General features: G+C 42.3%; 1 protein-coding gene across 1 annotated transcript in view; it reads left to right on the forward strand.

The window, feature by feature from the left end:
- LOC132070507 (serine/threonine-protein phosphatase 4 regulatory subunit 3B-like) overlaps positions 1–21,613 on the forward strand; it is a 144,247-nt gene that overhangs the window by 38,488 nt on the left and 84,146 nt on the right. Inside the window, 2 exon segments of the mRNA XM_059467288.1 lie at positions 4,736–4,917; positions 6,292–6,365. Of these exon segments, the coding sequence (XP_059323271.1) occupies positions 4,736–4,917; positions 6,292–6,365 (256 nt within the window).

A 21,613-nucleotide genomic window follows, 5' to 3' on the forward strand; every position in this document is an offset into this window, starting at 1 on the left:
CCAGAAAATACTGTTTCTCCAGAGATGAAGGTGTAGTATGAATGATAAGAAAGGTTTGGGGTTTTTCAAATAGTGTTGTCTGTTTATACTCTTGGCTGCATAAATTTGCTTATAGTTCTGATAGTTCTGTAGAATCATAAACCTGGTATATTCTCAGATGCTTTAATACTTTTTGGAATCTGACACAAACACACTTTTGAACTTTTACCCTGAAGCTTCATTAGAAGTTATTAGGATTACTACGAAATTATTTTTGATGGAAGTACTGAAAAAAATTATTTCTGCAATTGAAGTACTTCTGCTTATTATCCATTGCACATCATCAGAACTTTTCCCTACCTTACTGAGACATTTAAATATGTGCTTTTTTTTTTTTTTTAAGAAGACATCCATGGATATTTGATTCTGTATTTTGGTGCCTGCTAAGAAATGGCTATACATAACTTTCATGTGTATCAAAACAGGATCAAGAGATCTTCAAGTCTCATGACTGTCTCAGTACATTTACAACATGGAATTTTATAGGTAAAAGCAATATGACCATCCTTCATAATGAATGGCTTTTATTTCTCTGCAAATGCATCCTGACCTCTCTTTGCCACTTATAAAAATTATTCATTTTACAACTTTTGTGCAACAGGTTTAACTTAGGGTAGTTGTTCACAGTGCAGAAGATTACAAGATTTAGGTGCGTGAGATGTTTTATGTATATGATGTATAGAAGGGATTCAGTGATCTCCATAGCTTGGGCAGTATCTGCTGACTTTCTAAAGCCATAAAAAATCTGATGTTTGGGAAAAGAAACAAACATTATGGGGATATGGGAAAGGAAATGGATAAAATTAACTGGAAGCCCTATTTCTCACTCTTTCCCATTTCTACTGCTCATAAATGTGGGCAGGGAATACTTTTGTTCCATATATGATGGAGAATGTGTAGTCAGAAACTGTTCCTCCTGCTCATAGTTCTTATCCCACTTCATATCAATCCTACCAGGAGCTGACCTGCATGCAAGCACTGAGCTGTTCATATCCTTTTATAAAACAAAAAGTCTATGAAAATTAATTTCATGTTAAGCAAGCCAGCAAGTCAGCAATCTATTATTGGATTTTACCTCCTGACTAGCTTCCCTGCAAAGTTTGGCCCCTCTTTGCAGGTTTTCTCTGGCTTTTTCCCTAGCAGTAGGTAACTGCTCCCTGTCTGCACTGCTGCCAGGAATCAAACCCCAGCTGAGGGCAGCAGAATGCTGCCCCTTGTATCTCATTAGGGAGTTCCAGCCCTGAAATTGAAGTTGTTTCCATCAAACTAGTGTCTGCTTGGTTAGTTCATCCTTTCAGACAGAACAGGATGGGACTGTTGCTCTAGATTTTGGTAGTGCCTTAGTGGGGAGCAGCTTTGCTGCAGGGCTTAACTTTCCAGACATGATCCTGCTTCCTGGGAAGAGACATGAATTCAAATGCCAATAGCCAAGCAAGTACCTACAGGAGCTCAGCTTATTTCTACAATTTTCCAAGTTCTTTCTGCTCCTACAAAAAGCATCTCAGAGGTGTGAAAAATGCATATTGTATGATTGGCTTTTTGCAAATGTAAAAATGAATATTATATGTGTTATGTTAGAAAGTTATACTGTAATAATCCTTTACAGTAGCATGTTAAATATAGTTTTGGGCTATAACATAATATTAAAATAAAAACTATGTGATGTAAAATACTTTTTCTAACTAGCTCAAGAAATTCTTCGCACAGAGATAACAGCAACAAGACATCAAGACCACAAGAGAAGAATTATTGCCTCTTTATTGGGGACCAGACTTCAACGTACCAAGATGATTGATTTACAAGATGAGGGAAGAAGTTGACAACAACCAGCAAACACCCTTTGTTTGAAAAGAATTTTTGAATCATGTATGAGATATTGAATATGAAGCAGGCTATTTCTTTTAAGAGTTAATCCTTTGTTTGCGAACCATGCTTTCAAGAGGAAAGCATCTGAGCGTTCACAATTCTTTGCTTTTATTGTCCTTTATTGTCCTAACTTAATTGTCCAAATTCTTATTGCTCTAATTTGTATTACTATTTTTATAACCATTTTTATTACTATTAAACTTTTAAAAATTTAAAACAGGTGATTGGTGTTTTTCACAGAGGACACAAGGCAGAAATGTTAAATTTGACAGCCCATCTCTATTAAAATCAATGCCAAAATTTCCGCTGATTTCCCCTACTCCAGGCAGGACCTGTACTGAAGATTTCAACTGCAGTCTGTTGCACAATGATACATTCAGTACAGCTTTCTACTGCCCAGCTTTGGTATTGAGAGACTGTGTGTGCTCATTGCAAAGGACTGACATTTCAAACTATTTAAGAAACTCCAAAAAACCTAGGTTGCTGTCAAAAACTTTTTATCTTCATAACATTTGGTTATCTCATCCCACTTTTAAAAATCAGAACTTTGAGTAAATTTCCTCAAAAACTCTAGTTTTCAGAAACATATGTAGTTGATTGGAGATACAACTTTCAGAGAGAGTGAAAGAAACTTTGAAGGCTGAAAAATTAACAGTCAAGGGGAAGTCAGGTGAAAGTAGAGTGGCATGTGCAGAGCGCAGGGCCATGCAAGACAAGACCTTCTAACCCACCCATTTAATTTGGAGGATTTTAGTCTGCCAGCAAGATGCTACAGGGGTTCATTATAACATGTTTCATCTCTAAAGTGCTCCTCAAAATACCCTTCCTCCAAAAGCAAGGTTAGTCATAACACAGATTAAAGTTTGTGGATCAGCTTCTGAATAAGGATGAGATCAGAATGAGTAGGAATTCTTCTGCTGCTTCTTCCTTCTGTCAGTATTGCTATATTTCTGAAAAAGCCTTTCAGCTTCTGACTAACAACATACTTTACCTGTCCTACTCTAAAGTTATTTTTACTGCAAGGAACATGTGGCACCCTATTAAGGCCCACACATTTGATGTGGTCAGGGTACATTTAACATTCAGGTTAATGAACAGACACCCAGACATCAAACCTACACCTTTGACAGATCATGAACACATAGTTTGAAGAGCCTTCTGGGTCCCAACATGGCCCTGTGAAGGAGGCTCAGACAGCAGCACCCCAGAGCCAGAGGCACAGCCCAGCCTGGCAGTGCCATGTAGCTGGACTTCTGCCAGGAGGCAGCTCAAAGAAAACAACCCCTAAAGCATGTTATTCTGCACGTTATGAATCAGCTGGAATGAAAATGCTCAAGACAGGACTGCAAGCGTGGCCCATCCTCTAGGAACACCTGGTTGAACCCAATAACAGCATGGGGTGACAGCACTTAATGGGAAGCCAGTACAATTAGCACCATTATAAACTGCAAAAAAGCAGGAAGCTACTCTGTGTGGAAGGGAAGGGAGGAGTGAATTAGACTCAAATTATGGTAGTTAACAGTTAGCTTGCAGTGAGACATTTTCTCTGCCCAGCAGCTGAAAGCTCTTTATAACAGATAACCTCCCAGCAGAGCCTCAGCAGTGCAAGGTGCATCTTAGAATGCTACAACTGGGGAAGCAAACTGCTGATGTATAACATGAATGCATGTGCTACAGTATTGTTAGGTAAATAGTGTGTTCATTTTTCATTTTCACAAAAGATATCCTTCAGGCTGCAATTATGTGAAATTTACTCTGGAGCTATAATACTGAATTTAGTAGGAAAACATTATCTTCAGTCCTGGGCTAAAAGAAAAAAAAAATTCTAAAGAGACATGTATGGGGAAATTGTTCATCCTTTGGTAAAACAGATAAAATACAGATTGTGAGTACTGGAACTTTGCATTCTAAACCAGCATTTTGGGGGGGATCTTTCAAAAATATGCTGAAATTATCCAGGTTTAACTTTATCTTATGTAGCATTACAAATTGTAAGCTCATCAGTAGAATCAAACTTACCTGTTAAAATAACAGAGCTCCTTTCTCTTTAATTTCAGTAAAAGAAGAATGAGGCCTTGTTCATAACTTCTCAAAGTATTTTGAAAAACTTCTGTTATGAACAAAAATTTGGTTAATATTTTTTTGTGAGAAAAAAGTTACAAAGAGGCAGCCAGATCACTGGCCCTGCCCAAGTTCTGCGTGTTTTGTTATTGTAATCACGGGTCGTTGTCGTTAATGGTTGTTTTTGTATTAGTAAAAGCCCTGGCTGGGGCGAGTTAATGGCCCTTCTCCTGAGACTGTAACGGGTGGGGACATTCCTGAGGCTAAGTTGTACCTTTCCCAGAATAGTGAAGACACCTGAGAGGGTGGTGGGGGGGGGTTATGCAAAGTGACTCCCAAGACCAGAATGCTTTGTGGGACCCCCGACTCCATACCCACGGAGAAACCCCAAAAAAAAAGAGCCACCTAAGAGTTGAGAGACTGGAGTGATGTCTGGACGTGAGGAGCCGAGTGCTGAGCCTGCAGAGACGCGGAACACCTTCGGACCCTCTCGCCCTGACCATGGGAGTTGACCCCGGCAGTTAGACCAGGCCGACTGAGTGGGAGGGGCACCATCTGACGGGGACATCACACCCTAAAGCCTCCCATGAGGACCGGATTCCCCCAGCCCTGCCCCTAGTGGACAGAGCTGTGCTTATCCTCCTCCTCTGAGTCGCCCTGGGAGAGACGACGGATGCTGCAGACCCGTCGAGCTGCCCAATCCTGAGTTGATCACTTTTAATAAAGGCATTAAAAAGGAGAAGAAGTCTCCTGGCCCTGTTTATTTCAGCTGGGGCGCTCGTCCGGGATAGCCACGCCGCAAGAGGACTCAGGACTGGCCATCTTGGATCTTCAGAGGACAGCTGGCTACCAGGACCAGGGATCGGCTCAGGACAGCGATGCAGAGGAGCACCGGAGCACCAGACTGGTGAGAAATCTGGTGGCGGGAGTGGGAGACGTGCGCATGTGTGTGTGAGTGAGACGAGGGCCAGCAGCCGGACCTTCGAAGTGAGAGGGACCCCTCAGTACCACGTTTCCTGACTCCTGTGAAGGGGCAGGCCAGAAACAGGGGAAAGCGAGTGGAATTAGCGTGAGTGAAGTCCTCTCCCAAGGGGGAATAAAGGGCCCCCCCACTCCGGGCGTGAGGAGTGAATTACTGTGTATGAGTGGCACGCACCCCAAAGTCCTGACAAAGGGAGGTCAGGCACTTTTGTAAGTCTCGAGAAGGATTCGAATAAGATTTGTCAGTCCCGAGAAGGATTCGGGTGTTTCACAAGCCCTGCAGGCAAAGTAAGTCCTGACAAAGGAGTCAGGCACAAACCCCAGCGAAGGAGGCTGTGGTTTGCTTTAAGTCCTGATACGGTGAAGCCTAAAAATTGGTGGGTTAGGCAAACTAAAAATCAGGCAGTTGTTTTTCCTGACTGAGGGAGTCAGGCACGACCCGGATTCTTAGCCGAGGCTTCGTGTGTTCAAGTCCCAATAGATGTAAGACCTGATGTTGGGAAGTTGGGCAATCAAGAGATTGGGCAGTTGTTTCAGTATAAAGTCCTGAGCATTAGGCAGAAATTTGAAGTTCAGTGGAGGAGGCTGAAGCTCCTCAAACAAGGCTTTTTGAAATTCCCGGTCAGTAGAGGCACCTTCAGGATTTTTTATTGAGACCTGAAAAATGGGAGGTTGTAATAGTAAAAAGACTGGCAAGAGACTGAGAGATATACCTCCCAGTAGTCCCTTAGGAGAACTGTTAGTAAAATGGGATTCTATAGAGGCCATGGAGGGATTAGATAAAGTGAAAATGATCCATTATTGTATGGAAGCGTGGCCAGAATTAGAGTTGCAAGGAGGATGGCCTTGGTGTGGGACGAAGGATAAGTGGATGTGCCAACAATTAAATAATTATCTGACAGCTCGAAGAGATACTGATCCTGAGCAATTATTGTATGTGGCTTGCTGGTTAAAGAACGCTGTTGGGGATGAAGGGGTGCGAATTTGTAAGGTACAGAGGAAGAAAGAGGGGAATGAAGGAGGGGATGATAGAACTAGTAAAAGATGGGACCCTCTGGATTATTTGCCTCCTTCTGCCCCTCCACCTTATAATCCTCTTCTTCAGGCACCTCAAATGGCAGGTCCGGTTCCTCCCCCGGCTGCCATCTCATTACCACCTGCTCAAACTCCTCCTTCTACCTCTTCAGCTTCCACTATGATGAACCCAGTATCTCCTCCAGTTCCTTCTGCACCACCACAAGTGCCTACTCCACCTGCTGCATTCTCCACCCCTTCTCCAGCTCCGCTTAATATCTACTCAGGTCCCTCTCCCCCTCCTATTGCTGTCCCTTTACCTCCTCCTAGTTGGGATACAAATGCCTCCTCGCCCGATAAACAGCTATCAGCAAATACACCTGCTGATGGGCAGAAAGTTCAGGGTAACCCAGATATCCCTCAAAGTAGTTTGGCATCTGAAGATGGGCCGTACTGTAGCACCAGATCCAAGACCTCCAAGGCAGAGAGACTGTTTCCCCTCAGAGAGGTTCCTATGGGAGGAGTAGCAGGAGGTGTTGGCTTTGTGAATGCTCCCCTAACTGCTTCTGAGGTGAGAGGATTCAAGAAAGAGTTGGGGCATTTAGTTGAGGACCCAGTGGGCATAGCCAACCAAGTGGATCAATTTCTAGGTCCAAATATCTACACTTGGGGGGAGATGAATTCCATCCTGAGTATATTATTTTCCCCAGAAGAGGTCCAGATGATAAGGGCGGCTGGCATAAGAATTTGTGAGAAAGATAACAGTCCAGGACCCCAGGTGCCAACAGGTGAACAGAAATTGCCACTAACGGATCCCAGCTGGAACCCTAACCAGGAGGAGGGGAGGAAGGCCATGAGGCCATGAGGGAATATAGGTCTTTGATAATACGGGGGATCAAAGAGTCAGTTCCCAAAGGAACTAACACCCAATTGGCATTTGAGGGTACACAGGAGAAAGATGAAGCTCCTGCTGCCTGGCTTAACCGCCTAAGGCGGAACTTCCAGTTGTACTCTAGAATAGACCCAGACACCCCGGAAGGTCAAATGCTGCTAAAAGTCCAATTTGTTACCAAATCTTGGCCTGATATATGGAGAAAACTGGAAAAGATGGAAGATTGGCAAGAGAAGGACAATAATGAGTTATTAAGAGGGGCATTGAAGGTGTATTTAAGGAGGGAGGAAGATAAAGCAAAGGCCAAGGCTAAAATCATGGTTGCTGTAGCTAGAGAAAGTGCAGGGTGGGCCGGTCCACCACCAGGAGGAGGCAAGGATAGGCCGGTACTGTCAGGTACAAGAGGGATGGAGACACCCCAAGTCCCTTTGAGAGAACGGCATTTGTATTACTGTGGAAAGGCAGGACACGTCAGGAGGTTTTGTAGAAAGCTCAGTCTCGATGCGGCAATAGCCAGGGAACAAGATAATTTAGGGAAGATCCTTAAAGGTGACAATTAGAGGGTCAGGGGCTTTACACTATAGGGGACCCGATGCAACATCTAGAAGAGCCCTTGATAAACTTTGAGGTGGGACCCCTAAATGAAGAATTTGAATTTTTGAAGTAGATACAGGAGCAGATAAGTCCTGTCTCAACAAAGTACTAAGAAGTATAGTATAGTATAGTGAAAAACATATGAAGTTAGACAAAAACAGCTAGGTAGAAAGGATATCCAATAGCACCAAAACTGACCAGTAATACTTAACTTGTAATAAGTGATGTGAAAGTAAAAGGTACCTTATTGTTGTCTTGTTGTGTGTGTGAGAGCGAGTCACAAAGTCAGCCTCAACTTCCCGGGCAGGTGGGAAGGGGGCAGTGGAAGTGTGTGTGTGTGTGTGACCTGCAAACCAGGCTTGTGTCCCCCGGGCGGGTGGGGGCTGTGACCAAAGAGTGTGTGTGACCTGCAAACCAGACTAGCGCTCCCCAGATGTGTGAGGGAGCCGTAGCTGTTAGAGCGTGAGTGACACGCAGACAGCCTCACAGGTGAATGTGCACCAGAGGCAACCAGAGCCAGGGCCCTTCCAAGAGGCCCAGGGATACTGAGACCTGTGGGCAAACCCCAAGGTGAGGGGAGCCACAGTGATTATCTAGGAATAATGATCCAGTTTGTGTCTTGAGGGTGTGAAGGAATGTGTGAGAATGAATATAGACAAATTAGAATAGAGGTAATGTAGATTGTGCATTATAAGTTTTACCACATCTCCTTAGAGGGAAGTGTATTGTGTAGAAGAATGGTGTAAGAAAAAAAAAAATAAGTGTAAGGGATTGAAAGAAGTATTTAAGCTGTAAGTGAAAGTGAGAAACAAAAGCAAGAGATAAATAGATAAGATCTTGAAAAATAGAACAGAAAAACCAGTGACTTAAATACACAGAAAAATAGGGGAATAAAAATACTTTGGGAGTTAAGTTAGCTGAGAAATACAACTCCTTGCAAAATACAGAGTATGTAGAAGTTGATGAGAGAAACATGCAAGCTATGGAAAAAGAGAAATTAACCAATAACATTAAAGAGAGAAACTGAGTTTTGATAAAATCATTAAATTGCAGACCATTAATGCCTGTGTTTGAAAGCCCGTTTCAGGTACTCTCCATTACTAACTCGACGGTGCAGACCAAAAGGAAAAGGTTGGACTCACATCACTCTCACCCCCTGGCATTGGACCAGGATTCAACATCAGGTTTTTCTCCCTCTGGCATTCTAGCATTGGACTGGACTGCACCCCATTCTTCCTCTGGCATTGGACCGGACTCCACCCCTTTCTCCTTCTGGCATTGGGCCAGACTCCCAGTTTTTCCCTCTGGCATTGGGCCAGAGTCCACACCACTCTCACCTCTGGGCACTGGATAAGGATTCATCCACATCACAAGTTAATTCACCTGAGTATACTGAGGACCAAAGGATTTAAAGTTGACTCTCAGAAGGAAGAGTCAAAAAGACTGAACTGTGTGGGAAAAAATTGGTATCAAGAGTTCTAATATTGTTTAAAAGGTTTCAAAACTGTTCTGTGTAAACTATGTTGGTAAAAAGTTTAAGACTGTAAATAAGTAATTCTGGTTAAGTTCCCCAATTTAATTCTAAAGACTCCAGGTTAATCCTCTACAGAACACTCCCCTGGGAGGGGAAACCAAAATTGGCAGGGAACAGACCAAGAGAGGTTTAACCAGAGAAATGGGTAGAAGGGACTCTAAAGAGCTTGGAAGCTTTTCCTCTGTAAAATTCCCCAAGAGGAATTTGGGGATCCAGGTGGGCAGGCTGTGCAAGATGACCCATACCGGACTCTTGGGAAGGGTAGTACTGACGGCTCTGATTGCTGGTGGTGCTCAGGGGAGCCCAGCTGAGCAGTGCAGTGAATGCTACCAACCCCTCTATGAGGAGGAAGTGAGCTCCTTGTCGAGAGTCCACATCAGTTCTAACCCTGATTGTATTAACCTCTCCCAATTGGTCCTTTATCAGAAAAATAAGAGAGTGTATTGGAGAGCATACAATACTGCCACTTTTAGGCAGCCACTCCTAGGAGAGTGCCCTATAGGGGAAGCCTGGTTGTGCTTTGAATGTGATGCTGCTGAAACAAGCTCAGCAGATGTAGTGAAAAGCAAAGAAATGATGAAAATGGTATGAAAAATTGTTTCTTACAAGTATTTATATGAGTGTACTGGAAAAGAGATAAACTCCTTTTGGAACACATTTCAGGGGAGCCTTAAACCCCTAGATTTGATCTCGTCTGGCAGCTGCGCCGCTAGAGTGATAAAACCAATTTTCTTATTACCCAAAGAAACTGGATCAAGTTTGGGAGTTCCTATATATAATGATTTGGGAGAAATTAAACAGAACAGGCAAAGTGAAATAGAAATTGAGAAAATCCAAAATTGTAAAGGCCAAATTCGGATCCCAATATCTCTGTTAAACAAAGTTATCTGGCTCCAGGCAGTATTAAAGATAAAGAATTCAATTATTAGGAACATTTCAAACGAAATAAAAATGTTAGCATGCCCCTAAATAATGAAGAACAAACTCCTACACTTGATCCCAGTGGGTAGGGCAACCTGGAGATTTTCAAAAAGGATGTATGGGAAAAAGTACTTTTTCTCACAGTGTGTATACTTGGAGGATTTCTCTTTTTACTATGCTTATTTATCTGTTTTAGTAGAATAGTACTTGCCGTGCAGACCAACCTGAAGAAACCAAGGAAAGTAACAAGGTTAAGTAACCATGATTACCAAAGTGCACAAGAGATTTATAGTAGATTCAAAACAAAAAATTGTGAGTTGATGCGAGCTTAGAATTCAAGCTCGATCAAAGAAAAAGAGGGGGGACTGTTATGAACAAAAATTCGGTTAATATTTTTTTGTGAGAAAAAAGTTACAAAGAGGCAGCCAGATCACTGGCCCTGCCCAAGTTCTGCGTGTTTTGTTATTGTAATCACGGGTCGTTGTTGTTAATGGTTGTTTTTGTATTAGTAAAAGCCCTGGCTGGGGCGAGTTAATGGCCCTTCTCCTGAGACTGTAACAGGTGGGGACATTCCTGAGGCTAAGTTGTACCTTTCCCAGAATAGTGAAGACACCTGAGAGGGTGGGGGGGGGGGTTATGCAAAGTGACTCCCAAGACCAGAATGCTTTGTGGGACCCCCGACTCCATACCCACTGAGAAACCCCAAAAACAATGAGCCACCTAAGAGTTGAGAGACTGGAGTGATGTCTGGACGTGAGGAGCCGAGTGCTGAGCCTGCAGAGACGCGGAACACCTTCGGACCCTCTCGCCCTGACCATGGGAGTTGACCCCGGCAGTTAGACCAGGCCGACTGAGTGGGAGGGGCACCATCTGACGGGGACATCACACCCTAAAGGCTCCCACGAGGACCGGATTCCCCCAGCTCTGCCCCTGGTGGACAGAGCTGTGCTTATCCTCCTCCTCTTGAGTCCCCCTGGGAGAGACGACGGACACTGCAGACCCGTCGAGCTGCCCAATCCTGAGTTGATCACTTTTAATAAAGGCATTAAAAAGGAGAAGAAGTCTCGTGGCCCTGTTTATTTCAACTTCCAGTCCTGTTTATGAACAGGTAAAGTAAGAATGCTTCTGGGGAAAATGGTGCTGTGCTGTATCCATGGCAAGTTTTGGTAACGGCAATGTGTGTTGTCAGACTATCACTGCAACTGGTTCATCTGCAGTCACACAGCAAGCTGAAGGCAAGGTCCTGCTCTTAGGGAAGAGGACCCTGGACTCGATTTCCTGTAAGGCAAACAGAGAAAAATGATACAGGAACCAAGCCCAGTAAAGAGGATGAAAGGCATAAACTGGGATTTGAGGAACAGGGATTGTAGGAGCTGGTTTGGCTTTGCTGCAGGATTAACGCCTCCTCTTTCAGCAGCCTCAGTTATGGGGAGGATGTTTGTGAGTGTTCCCTCAGCTCCAAAACCTCCTGCCCACATCTGCCCATCGCCAGCTGATCACACTCTTTGGTAGTAAAGCACTTGTGATAGCAATAAATCTTTGTAAAGCATTGAGCTTGAGCTTAGTTAGCAGTGTGGGAAGAAGTGGGATTTTTTTTTTATAAATTGTTTCTTAAGTGTTTAATAAGGTGCGTTAAAGCAAGTTGTACAATGTGGCTTGTGAATTGCAAACTGCTATGTTTTGGTGACATATCTAGAATCCCATGGTAATGTTCATGGTTTGTAATTACCTAGATATCTGCCTTGTGATCCAGCATGTTGACAAACAGCACAGGATTTTAATACTGGTTCATTGATAAGCCATGTTTAATCTTATTTCATTAAAGGAATCTGCATCAACTTTAATTAAGGGAAATTGGACAGCCTGATTGGACAGTATGATTTCCAGAGATCTTTTTTTCTGTAAGGGGGATATGTGTGGGGATGTTGATGAGACTTATTTTAACTGCATGTGGCAAAGCAGATCTTTTTCTATGCTGAGTGTATCCATCTGCAACACAGAGATCCTGGTCCCAATGCACACTTAAAGTGAAGCTTAGGTCATTTGCTAATCACTTTTATAATATAAGGTACATGTACAGCATATAATTATATTTGAGCCAAGCATGCTTTATTCTTCTAAAGTAATAAATAAATGTATGTTCTGTCAACTGAAATATTCAGAATCTGTGGATCTGAAAGTGCTCATCTGCAGCACTTTTTAACAACCTTAAAAAGACAGGGCATGAGTAACAAAAAGAAGAAATAAGTTCTGTCCTTCAAGAAGGAAAAGTCCAGTTTGTTCATTGGGACTCTTGTGTGCAAATTATTCCTCAATACAAACATTCCCATTCTTCTTCTTGATCTGTGTCTGTAATTACAGAGTAACCTACCCTGTTTTGACCTGTAACTGTTCCTTCTTTCTCCGTCTGGCAGGGGCCTTGATCTCTGAACATGAGAGGACAATGGTTGACCATACTGGAGTGATCACATGTAGAGTGGGGTTGAAATGCTGTGGGTATTCCCTGTGCATTAACCACACTGCAACTCTGTTGTTACAAGATTCTTAGGCAATGGCTAAATTCAAGGAAACTAATGAGAAGGTGTTTGTCTTGGCTGGTTTATTGGGAATGCTATTCTGATGAGGGGGAGAATATAAGTATCACATATTTTCACTGCTCTCCCTTCTCTCACTCTGTCCCAGAGCTGATTTAAAGATGAAGCTATCAATGCAATGACTTTCCAGCGTGTTTCTTAGTGCTGGGTTTTAAAACAGCTTCTGTGTTCCCTGAGCTGCATTTTCATATCAGTATGAAGACTCAAATGAAGTAGTCTGGTTGTGTCAACAAAAAGTAGGTACGGAGGCCAATGCAAAAGCACTCCCCAAACTGTTTCTAGAGAAATGAAGAATTTACCAGTGGAGATATGTTTTTCCCTTGTGACAATGAGGCACAGCCTGAGTGGCTCCTGTCCTAGCAGGAACAGCACACAAATAAACACAAATAAACAGCACCCCAAAATAAAGTTAGCAGCTGGTAGGTGGCATCTGAGCAAGGAAACATGGGGAAGGAAGGTGACCTTCTCTCTGAGACCCTCAGTTATGGACCCTAGTGCAGAATTTAAAAATAAATAAATCACAAAACCCCTCAAGCCCTTTAAAACAAACAAACAAACAAACAAAAAAAGAGTTAAGCAAAGTTTAGTCAAAGGGATTGAACTGTTTTTTTTTGCTTATTTTTACAAATGGTCTTGCAGCCGCACTATATGTAATGGACAACATTTGAGTGAAGTCTGAATGGTTCGAGATGGTACTGTAGCAACATTAATGAATTATAGGAAAATTGGGTTCAGCTAAAATCAGAGTTAAATGTGACTTTACTTACAAATGGTTAATGCAGAAACTAATGCAAACAACACCCCTCTACAGAGGTTACACAAACTGTAATAGGGGCAGTGTTGACAGGGGAAGGAAAAAAATTTGATCTCTGGCAATCACCTAATACCAAGTGACATATGTTAAGTGAGGAGCCAGACACTCTTTTGGTGCTAGCCAGCTGTGCAACTGGAGAACTGCCTCTTCCAGCTGCTCTGATTTGCTGCAGCAATGGGACTCATGTCCAGAAGCATTAACCAATCCAGTCAGAAAACATCAGTGAAGTCACGATAGAACATAAATAAGGTTGTGCTGGTCCAGCACAAACCTACAAATACCTAATTAAGGAATATTTTGGTTTCCAGTGCCACTGCTGAGGCAAAAGGGTTTTATAGTGTAGAGAGGAATACCAAGCACAGGGCACATTAGCCTATGTTTTGTCTACCACACTGTCTTGGCTTTTGTGCATCAGTGAACCATGCACAGTATTAGGTAAGTGAGAGTCAGAGCAATGACATTAATGAACACACATTAATGAACATCACTGGCCTCAAGACTCTAAGTAGCCCCATATCCAACAGCAGGAATGTGTTATTTTGTACCTGCAGCCTCCAGGAAGGCATGATGAGCAGGAGCCTGTTGGACCTAGGGACTTGCATGGGTTTTCCTCTGAGCAGCTGCACCTAAGCTTTGCTTCAGTGTGGTCAGTCACCACACATTTGCCCAGATACTGTCTTTTACTATAAATGTGCTCATCCATGTGGTGTGTGACTCTGTGTGTTAGTTCACTCTCCACCATGCTCCTTCTAAGGCGAAAATCACTGCAAGGCTTCCTACTGATTTCCTGACAGTTTGTACACAAGGTAATTTAAATTAGTGAGCTTTGGAAAATATTAGTTTGTACTTCCTGTTGCAGCAACACTGACCAGAAGTTTCTACCCCTGTTCTTGAGAAACACTTAACTACAAATAAGCAAAACTCCCCCTGGCTGTTTATTCAAATTGTAATCCAAATATTGCCATAATAAATATGAAGCAGAAATTGGACTGTTTTTTCAAAGGATGACAGAGAACAGTGAAAACAAATGCTCTCCATAACTGTTTTCCCCATCAAATAATTATTGAAACAAAAAGTGGGGGATGGGGAAGACCTCAAAGGCATTTTGAATTAAATGCATAAATAATTCTTGACACAGGAATGGGCGTAGTAATTGCACGTTGTGAGTGTGGCATTTCTGTTGAGCAGTTGTAGAGGCTGGTGGTGTGGAAATCTGTAAAGCAGCAGCTTGGATGGTCAGCAGTGGATGTACATCTAACGTAAGGCTCCTGACTCAGTAATTGGCAAGCCAAATTTTCAGAAGGGTTGAATGTCTGACAGGTCCAGCTGACTTCTATTGTATATATTAGGAGTGCAATGTTCAAATTCAATGCCTTGGAAATATTTTTTATTTAGCCCCGCATTTAGAAATCTAAGCATTGGCATTACCTTCTAAAGACTCCCTGACTTGCATAACTTGTGGGCTGATGCCAGAAATACAGTATTGCTGTAAAAGCTGGAGGTAGGGAAGATATACTGAGATATGTGGATACCTGCACAGAAATGTGTTTTCTTATGAAGACTTCTCATGCTGCTATGCCACATGTCATTCAAGGCTGCTCCAAAGGGCTTTAACTAATGCTCTCCGTTACCTGCTTCTCACAAGATGCTTTCAGCTTAGTGCTCCACCTCTGGCTCCTCCAGTGCAGAGAGAAACAGATGAACTAAGAAGTTAGTAGGCAGAGAGGACAATGCCCAGGGAAATTATTAAATAGAAAGAATTAGCTGTTGTCAATTTCTGATATATTTTTGAGAGAGAGTGTTTTTGAGGAAAGGTTGTTGTCGAAGATACTCAGCAATGCTTTGGCAGAAGACAAAGAGGAGCCAGGGGCTTGTTTGTCAGCTTTTCATCCTTTATTGGTCTTTTTGTATTCCAGAAAGAAAACTCAAATATGGTGAATATCTAAATGCAACAGGGAAGGCACTAAAAGGAAAAACAGAGCTTGATAATTTCCTGCAGAATATACTTACTGTATTTTGACTGGTAAGATCCACATGTCAAAGCAGGGCCAGGACCGGGACTCAGTGATGCCTGTGGGTCCCTTCCAACACAGGATATTCTATGACACTATAAAAGCAGCTAAATATTTCCTAGTATAACACTCTTGTTGTATTTACTTAATTTAGTTGAAAATTATTAGAATTTGGGAGGAAATTTGCAGTCTGGAGCTCTGAAATGTGAGCAAATCAAAAATATCGGTTGTTTGAAGCCAATATTTTTACTGGGCTTTAAATTTTTTCTCCTATCTGATATAAAATGAAAAGCCTTGGAAGTTTACAGGCTTTGTCTTGTTGGAAAGCCATAACTTTCTGTTGAGATAGCTGAGTTGAAAGGTCATGGAGTCCTTAACACTTCAAGATCTACTGATGAAAAAGAATAGGGTACTACTGAGACAGTCTGACAAGGTGTCTGTCCAGCTTAGCTTTTCTTGTATAGAATTAAATCTATAAAGAATTGTAATGCAATTATGAATGGCTCTTGGCTACCTGGCCTGTGGCACTGTTAATCAAACTGGAGATGCACAGCACTCAGCTGCAAGCAAGGGCAATTTTCAATTTGTTTTGCAAGGCAGGGATTGAAACAGTTATTCTTCTGCTGTCTCTGGTGGTTGTGTCACCTCTAATGCACAATGATGAATGGAATTCTTAAAGTCAACTCAAAATTTCTGAAACAAAAGTCTTGGTTTTCTGTACCTCGATGACAAGATTTGAAATGGCACATTTATATCTAAATTCTCAAGTATTCCCTAATATCTTCTTGGCATTGTTTCCTCAGTTTGATCAGTGAAATAAATTTGTTGCTTGTTGTTGCTTGCAGCCCTTCAGAGACTTCTATTAAAGTTTTTCAGTGTGATGCAGTTACTGATGCTTTGCATCCTAAAACTGGAATTCCTTTCCCAATTCTGTTGCTCTAGCCTAGGTACTGTAGGATCTCATTGGTTTTGTATAAAGATGATTAAAGGCAGGTGCGAATGGCTGATGCAGGGACTCAGATCAGCAGGAATACTGAGACATTTATCGAGAGAAATGAGCTGGTTTTATACACTTCTTCAAGGCACAGTATTTCCTTACATGGTATTTTTCACAAAGCGACCTATCACATATTACCACATCAGCAACACCCTTTAATGTCTTTATATTATATGTTGGCAATCACGTGCTGTTCATCACGTGCATGTTCATCCAGCACACTCTAGCAGGCTCCTCTCCGTAGGGCATCTGCCATGTCACATCTCCTCCCCCAAGGTCAGGCAGAAAGAAGCCTCTCTGTGCTGCCAGGGCATTCTGTAGGCACGTCCCATAGCCTGTAGCTCAATTCCATCTTATCTCTCTCCACAGGCAAGGAAAGCAATTAATTTTTACATGGTATTATGGAACACATTCAATTTCAAGTGAATTGTATTTGAGTTATTTGGACTTCTTGATAAATCAAAACTTCAATGTGTCAACAGATCTTGGCGTAAGAAGCAAACTTGCAAATGAAAAGAAATATAACAAAACTCAGCTACAAGAAAAGATGAACTAACAAGCAAGAGAATGTTTTTTGGAATGTTGAGGGGAAAATTGGCCAAAGCTGAAGGCTGTGGAGGAGGGAACTGAGGGAGAATGCCTCAACCCAGATCAGGTCACCAGTTCAAGATCAGTTCTAGATGAACATCCTTTTTAGATGCAGTCAACATTTTCTTCCCTAGATGTTAATTTCAGATTACTTACAGCTTTCAGTACCCTTCCTATTTGCTTTTCTGTCATTGCTGCAACTGTTTGAAAGTGTCTTGAAGGTGAAGTTATTTCCAGGAGGAATTCCTGTAGTTTTTCTCCAGCAACTCATCTTTCTTTTTCAATATGTTCATTGACAGGAGGAAGATGACAACTTTTAAATGTCTTTATTTTTGTATATACTGAGCAATTTAAACTACCCTTTTTAATTTTTCTTTTCAGAGGTTTAGTTATTATATTTGGTTTGTGTGGCCAAGTTTTGGTAGTGGAGGAGCTACAGGACTACTCCAGCATTCCTCCCATCACCTTTATGAATCACATATTAAAGGATTATCATTAAAATCCACATTCATCACAAGCCTTCACTTACATCAACAAGCCAAACTAAACAAAACAAAACAAAAATTACCCCCACAAAAATCAAGATAGCATCATCCAAATATTGAACAAAAGTGGATAATTTACATATAATCTACCCCTTGTCTGGTCACCACAATTACAAGAAAAATTCTGCATGATCATTCCACTCTCTAACATTGTCCAGTACAGTTGTTTTGCCTGTTACCCCTCCCAGTTGTTATCCCTATCACAAAATCCTCATGATCACAATCATTCCACCAAAAAGACTGTAGTGGATTGACCCTGGCTGGATGCCCAGCACCCACTACTCTCTCACTCCCCTCCATAAGGAGATAGAAAAAAGAAAAGATAATTAAAGGTTCATGAGCTAAGGGACAGGGAGAGATCACTCATTGAATACTGTCATGGGCAAAACAGCTTGGAGATATTAACTGGATTTATTAATAACAAAATCAGAGACAGATAATAAGAAGTAAATTAAATCTTAAAAACACATTTCCTCCTTCCCAGCTCTATCTCCTCCCCCAGCAGTGCAGGCAGATGGGAATGGGGGTTATGGTCAGTTCATCACCTGTGGTTTCTCCTGCTGCTCCGGGAGAGGAGTCCTTCTCCTGCTCCAGCATGGAGTTCCTCCCTCAGAAGACAGTTTTCCAATAATTTCTCCACTGTGAGTCCATCCCATGGACAACAGTTTTCCATAAAATGCTCCAGTGTTGCCCTTTAGGCACAGCCTGCTCCAGGGTCACAACTTCTACTCGAACATCTGCTCCAGCATGGGCTGCTCTCCTATGGGCCTGCAGATCCATGCCAGGAGCCTGCTCCAGCACAGGCTTCCTTCCTCTCAAGCACCCAACTACATCAGTGTGGGCTCCTCCATGGGTTGCAGATGGATCTCTGCATGCCCATGGATCCCCATAGGCTGCCGGGCACAGCTGCCTCACCACGGTTTGAACCACAGGCTGCAGAGGAATCCCAGCTCAGGAGCCTGGAGTACCTCCTGCCCCTCCTTCTCCACTGACCTGAGTGTCTGCAGAGCTAATACTCTGCTGGAGGTTAGGAATTTATTTTCTTCTTTTTCTTTCCTTCAGAGAATTTTGTCCCATTTGTTGCCTAAGAGATGATAACGACAGGTACTTAAGTGACAAAAGTGGCCAAGGCAGCACCTCCCCTTTTCTGTGTCACCTGAGTCTCCATTGCCACGTGGAAAGGTGGGTGAGCTCACGCGGCAGCGCCCCCTGCAGGCGCGGATGAATAATTGCACCCACTCTGCCCAGCCAGGAGCCACCAGTGCCCCTGCCGGCTGTGACCTGAACTGCACCAAAAGGGAAAGTGCCTGTGGGACTGGGTTTGAGGTTCCGTTTAGTGTTGTTGCTGTCATTGTTTGTTTGTCTTGTTATCCATATGCATACTAGTGAAGAACTGTTATTCCTTTTCCCATACCTTCACCTGAAAGACCCTTACTTTTATCATTATAATAATAATTTGGAGGGAAGTGAGTAACATTTTTCATTCCGAGGGAGGTTTCTACCTTCCTTGGCAGATACCTGTCATTCAAACCAAGACATCCTCTCACATGTTCTCACCCTACTCTTCTCTGGTCGCAATTGGATCTGTGCAACAACTCTTTTTATCCTTCTTAAATATATTATCACACAGGTATTACTGTAATTCTTGATGGGCTCAATCGTTGCCAGGAGCATGTCCCTCTTGGAGGCAGCTGGTATTGGCTCTGCCAGACATGGGAGAAGCTTCTAGCAGCTTCTCAGGTAAGATTGAGCCTCCCCAGCTACCAAAACCTAGCCACACAAAACCAATACCTATATTAACTAGCTCCTGCCTAATTCTGGTGTTCGTCCATTCTAGAACCTTGATTTTGTGATTCTCTTTCTATTATCATTGAGACACATGTGCATTTTTCCAGATAATCTGTTCCTTAATTTATCTTTCAATTTTACTTGACTGAAAGGATGAAATAGAACTGATTACTACATTTCAAGTCCCAATTTCTGCATCAAAAGAAAGTAGAATATTCTGCTAATTCCTTCTACTGCCTAGAAAACAAGGAAACTAAAGATCAAAGAGTCATGTGAAGTATGCCCTAATGTAATGGCATATCCATCTGGCTGTTCATTCATAAAAATGCAGATGTTCATTACATATGAGATGCATGTTAGGCCAGACAATATGCTGCTTGCATTTTATGTGAATGCTCAAATGTCCTGCTCCTGTTATGGGTACCTTCCCCTTCCTTCTGTGGAAAACACAGATCCAGGGAAAAAAAATCCTTACCTTCATTTCACCTGAAGCAGCAAGGCCTCACCAAAGTGATGTTACCTGAAAATGAGAAAATGAGTTCTCTGATGCCAAACAGAGATGTCAGATGAGAGGCACTTGTGATATCACAGAGGTGCTGCCGAAAGAGGGGAAGCTTAAATACAGGTATAATTTCTTTTCAATGAAAGCTACAAGAAGTATTTCCTCACCAGGGAGGAAACAGAAAAATAAGGTCAAGTAACTTCTGCCTAAAGCCTTGATGGCAATGTAGCAGCAGCCTAAAACTGATCAACCAAAAACAAAATCTGATAGATTCAAGGGCTGTTTACCACTAGGACCAAGTGGTCTCAAGTGCTTATTGTCCTGAGACAACTGAGAAACTGAAAAGCAGAAGAGATGCATGATGTTGGAGATGCATGTTTAGCGCTACAAGTCCCTCTGACATTTGAAGAGCAGCCTTTCCTAGTAACTTCTCAGAGATGCTTTTTCTCCTCTTTTCAAGGTTATGTGGAAAGATGTGAATTTACTTGCTCCATTTAGACCATATGATGCTGGACATTACCAGTTAATTGGGAGCAATCAATAGGCAAATTGATAAAGAAGCAAAACAACATCAGCTGAGCAGACTAGGGATAGAAGGCACAGTATCCAAGACTAAAACTCTTCAGCCACTACTTGTTGGACCTCTGAAATTGCAGACTTTCTCAAAGGGATTCATCCTAGACTTCTCAGCTGATAAGAGGGAAAGAAGATTACTAGAGATTACTGGGAACATTATGGGATACTCAAGGGGGTACTGTGGGACTATGCAAAAACTTTTAAGGAAATCTCCCCGACTTATATATCTGATCAAGATATAGATGCTTATGCCACCATTAACATTATAGGTGTGTAGGAAATACTACATATTTGCAGCCAGAAGGACTATGACCCAGTTTTTTGATTGACTTCTGCTTGAGATGCAGCTGATTAATCAAAAGAAAGGGAATAGTTAGAAATAATGTCTGCTGGTGTGGGTGAGTTTCTCATTTCAAGTGTGTCAGGCTGTAGCTTCTGCAGGGGAGGAGCACAAAACCTCACAATGGCCTGAAATTGTGCTGGTTTGTGCCTGCTGGAAAGGGTAAGGCAAAGGGAACAGTGAAAACCAGTGGTGGCTGTAGGGGATGGAATGCTGAACAGTTTTGCTTCTAATGAGGACCAGGGATGGTTGGAAGGACACCCAAGTAACAGCATGATGTGGCTGCCCCAGCTTTACATCCTCCTGCCTTACACAGACCTCCAACACAATACCACTGTGCTTTGGGCCCCAGGGAGTCCAAAACACAGCTTGGTCTTGTGTTGTAAAATACACCTCTGGAGGTGGGTGTCACTGCAGCCATCAAATGCATACAAGGACATGTACTGGATACTCTGAACAAGAAAAACATTAAAAATAATGTCTCATGGCATTCACAGGCCATTTTAGGCTACAGGCTAACAGAAATGGCACAAGCTCTTCCATAGAGTATAGGAAAACAGCTGTAAGACATGAAAGATTCCCCATATTAATGTGTAAAAATTATTTTTTGTGCAAAAGATTATTGTTTCTCTTTGTCTTTACAGAAAAACACCAGCTAAACTTCAGCACGCCTTGTGATTGCCTTGCTTTATGGTGGAGAACAAGAAACCTTGTAAAGGCACTGGTAGGTTTTGCATATGTTGTACTTTATTTCTTACATTTTTTTCCTTTTTCTCAGTTCTTTTGTTTGAAGGACTGTGCTGGAATTGCTGATGGTGTTCATAAAACTGTTCCATATTAGCATTACCATAGGCAACTCTAACAGAAAACAGCCCTTTGGCTCATAAAGTGAGTGGCAGAGTGTATTTATCTACTGTTTAAACAAGAAGCAGGACTGTGAGATGCCTCTTTTCCT

Source organism: Ammospiza nelsoni, chromosome 3, assembly GCF_027579445.1.
Source record: "Ammospiza nelsoni isolate bAmmNel1 chromosome 3, bAmmNel1.pri, whole genome shotgun sequence".
Lineage (NCBI taxonomy): Eukaryota > Metazoa > Chordata > Aves > Passeriformes > Passerellidae > Ammospiza > Ammospiza nelsoni.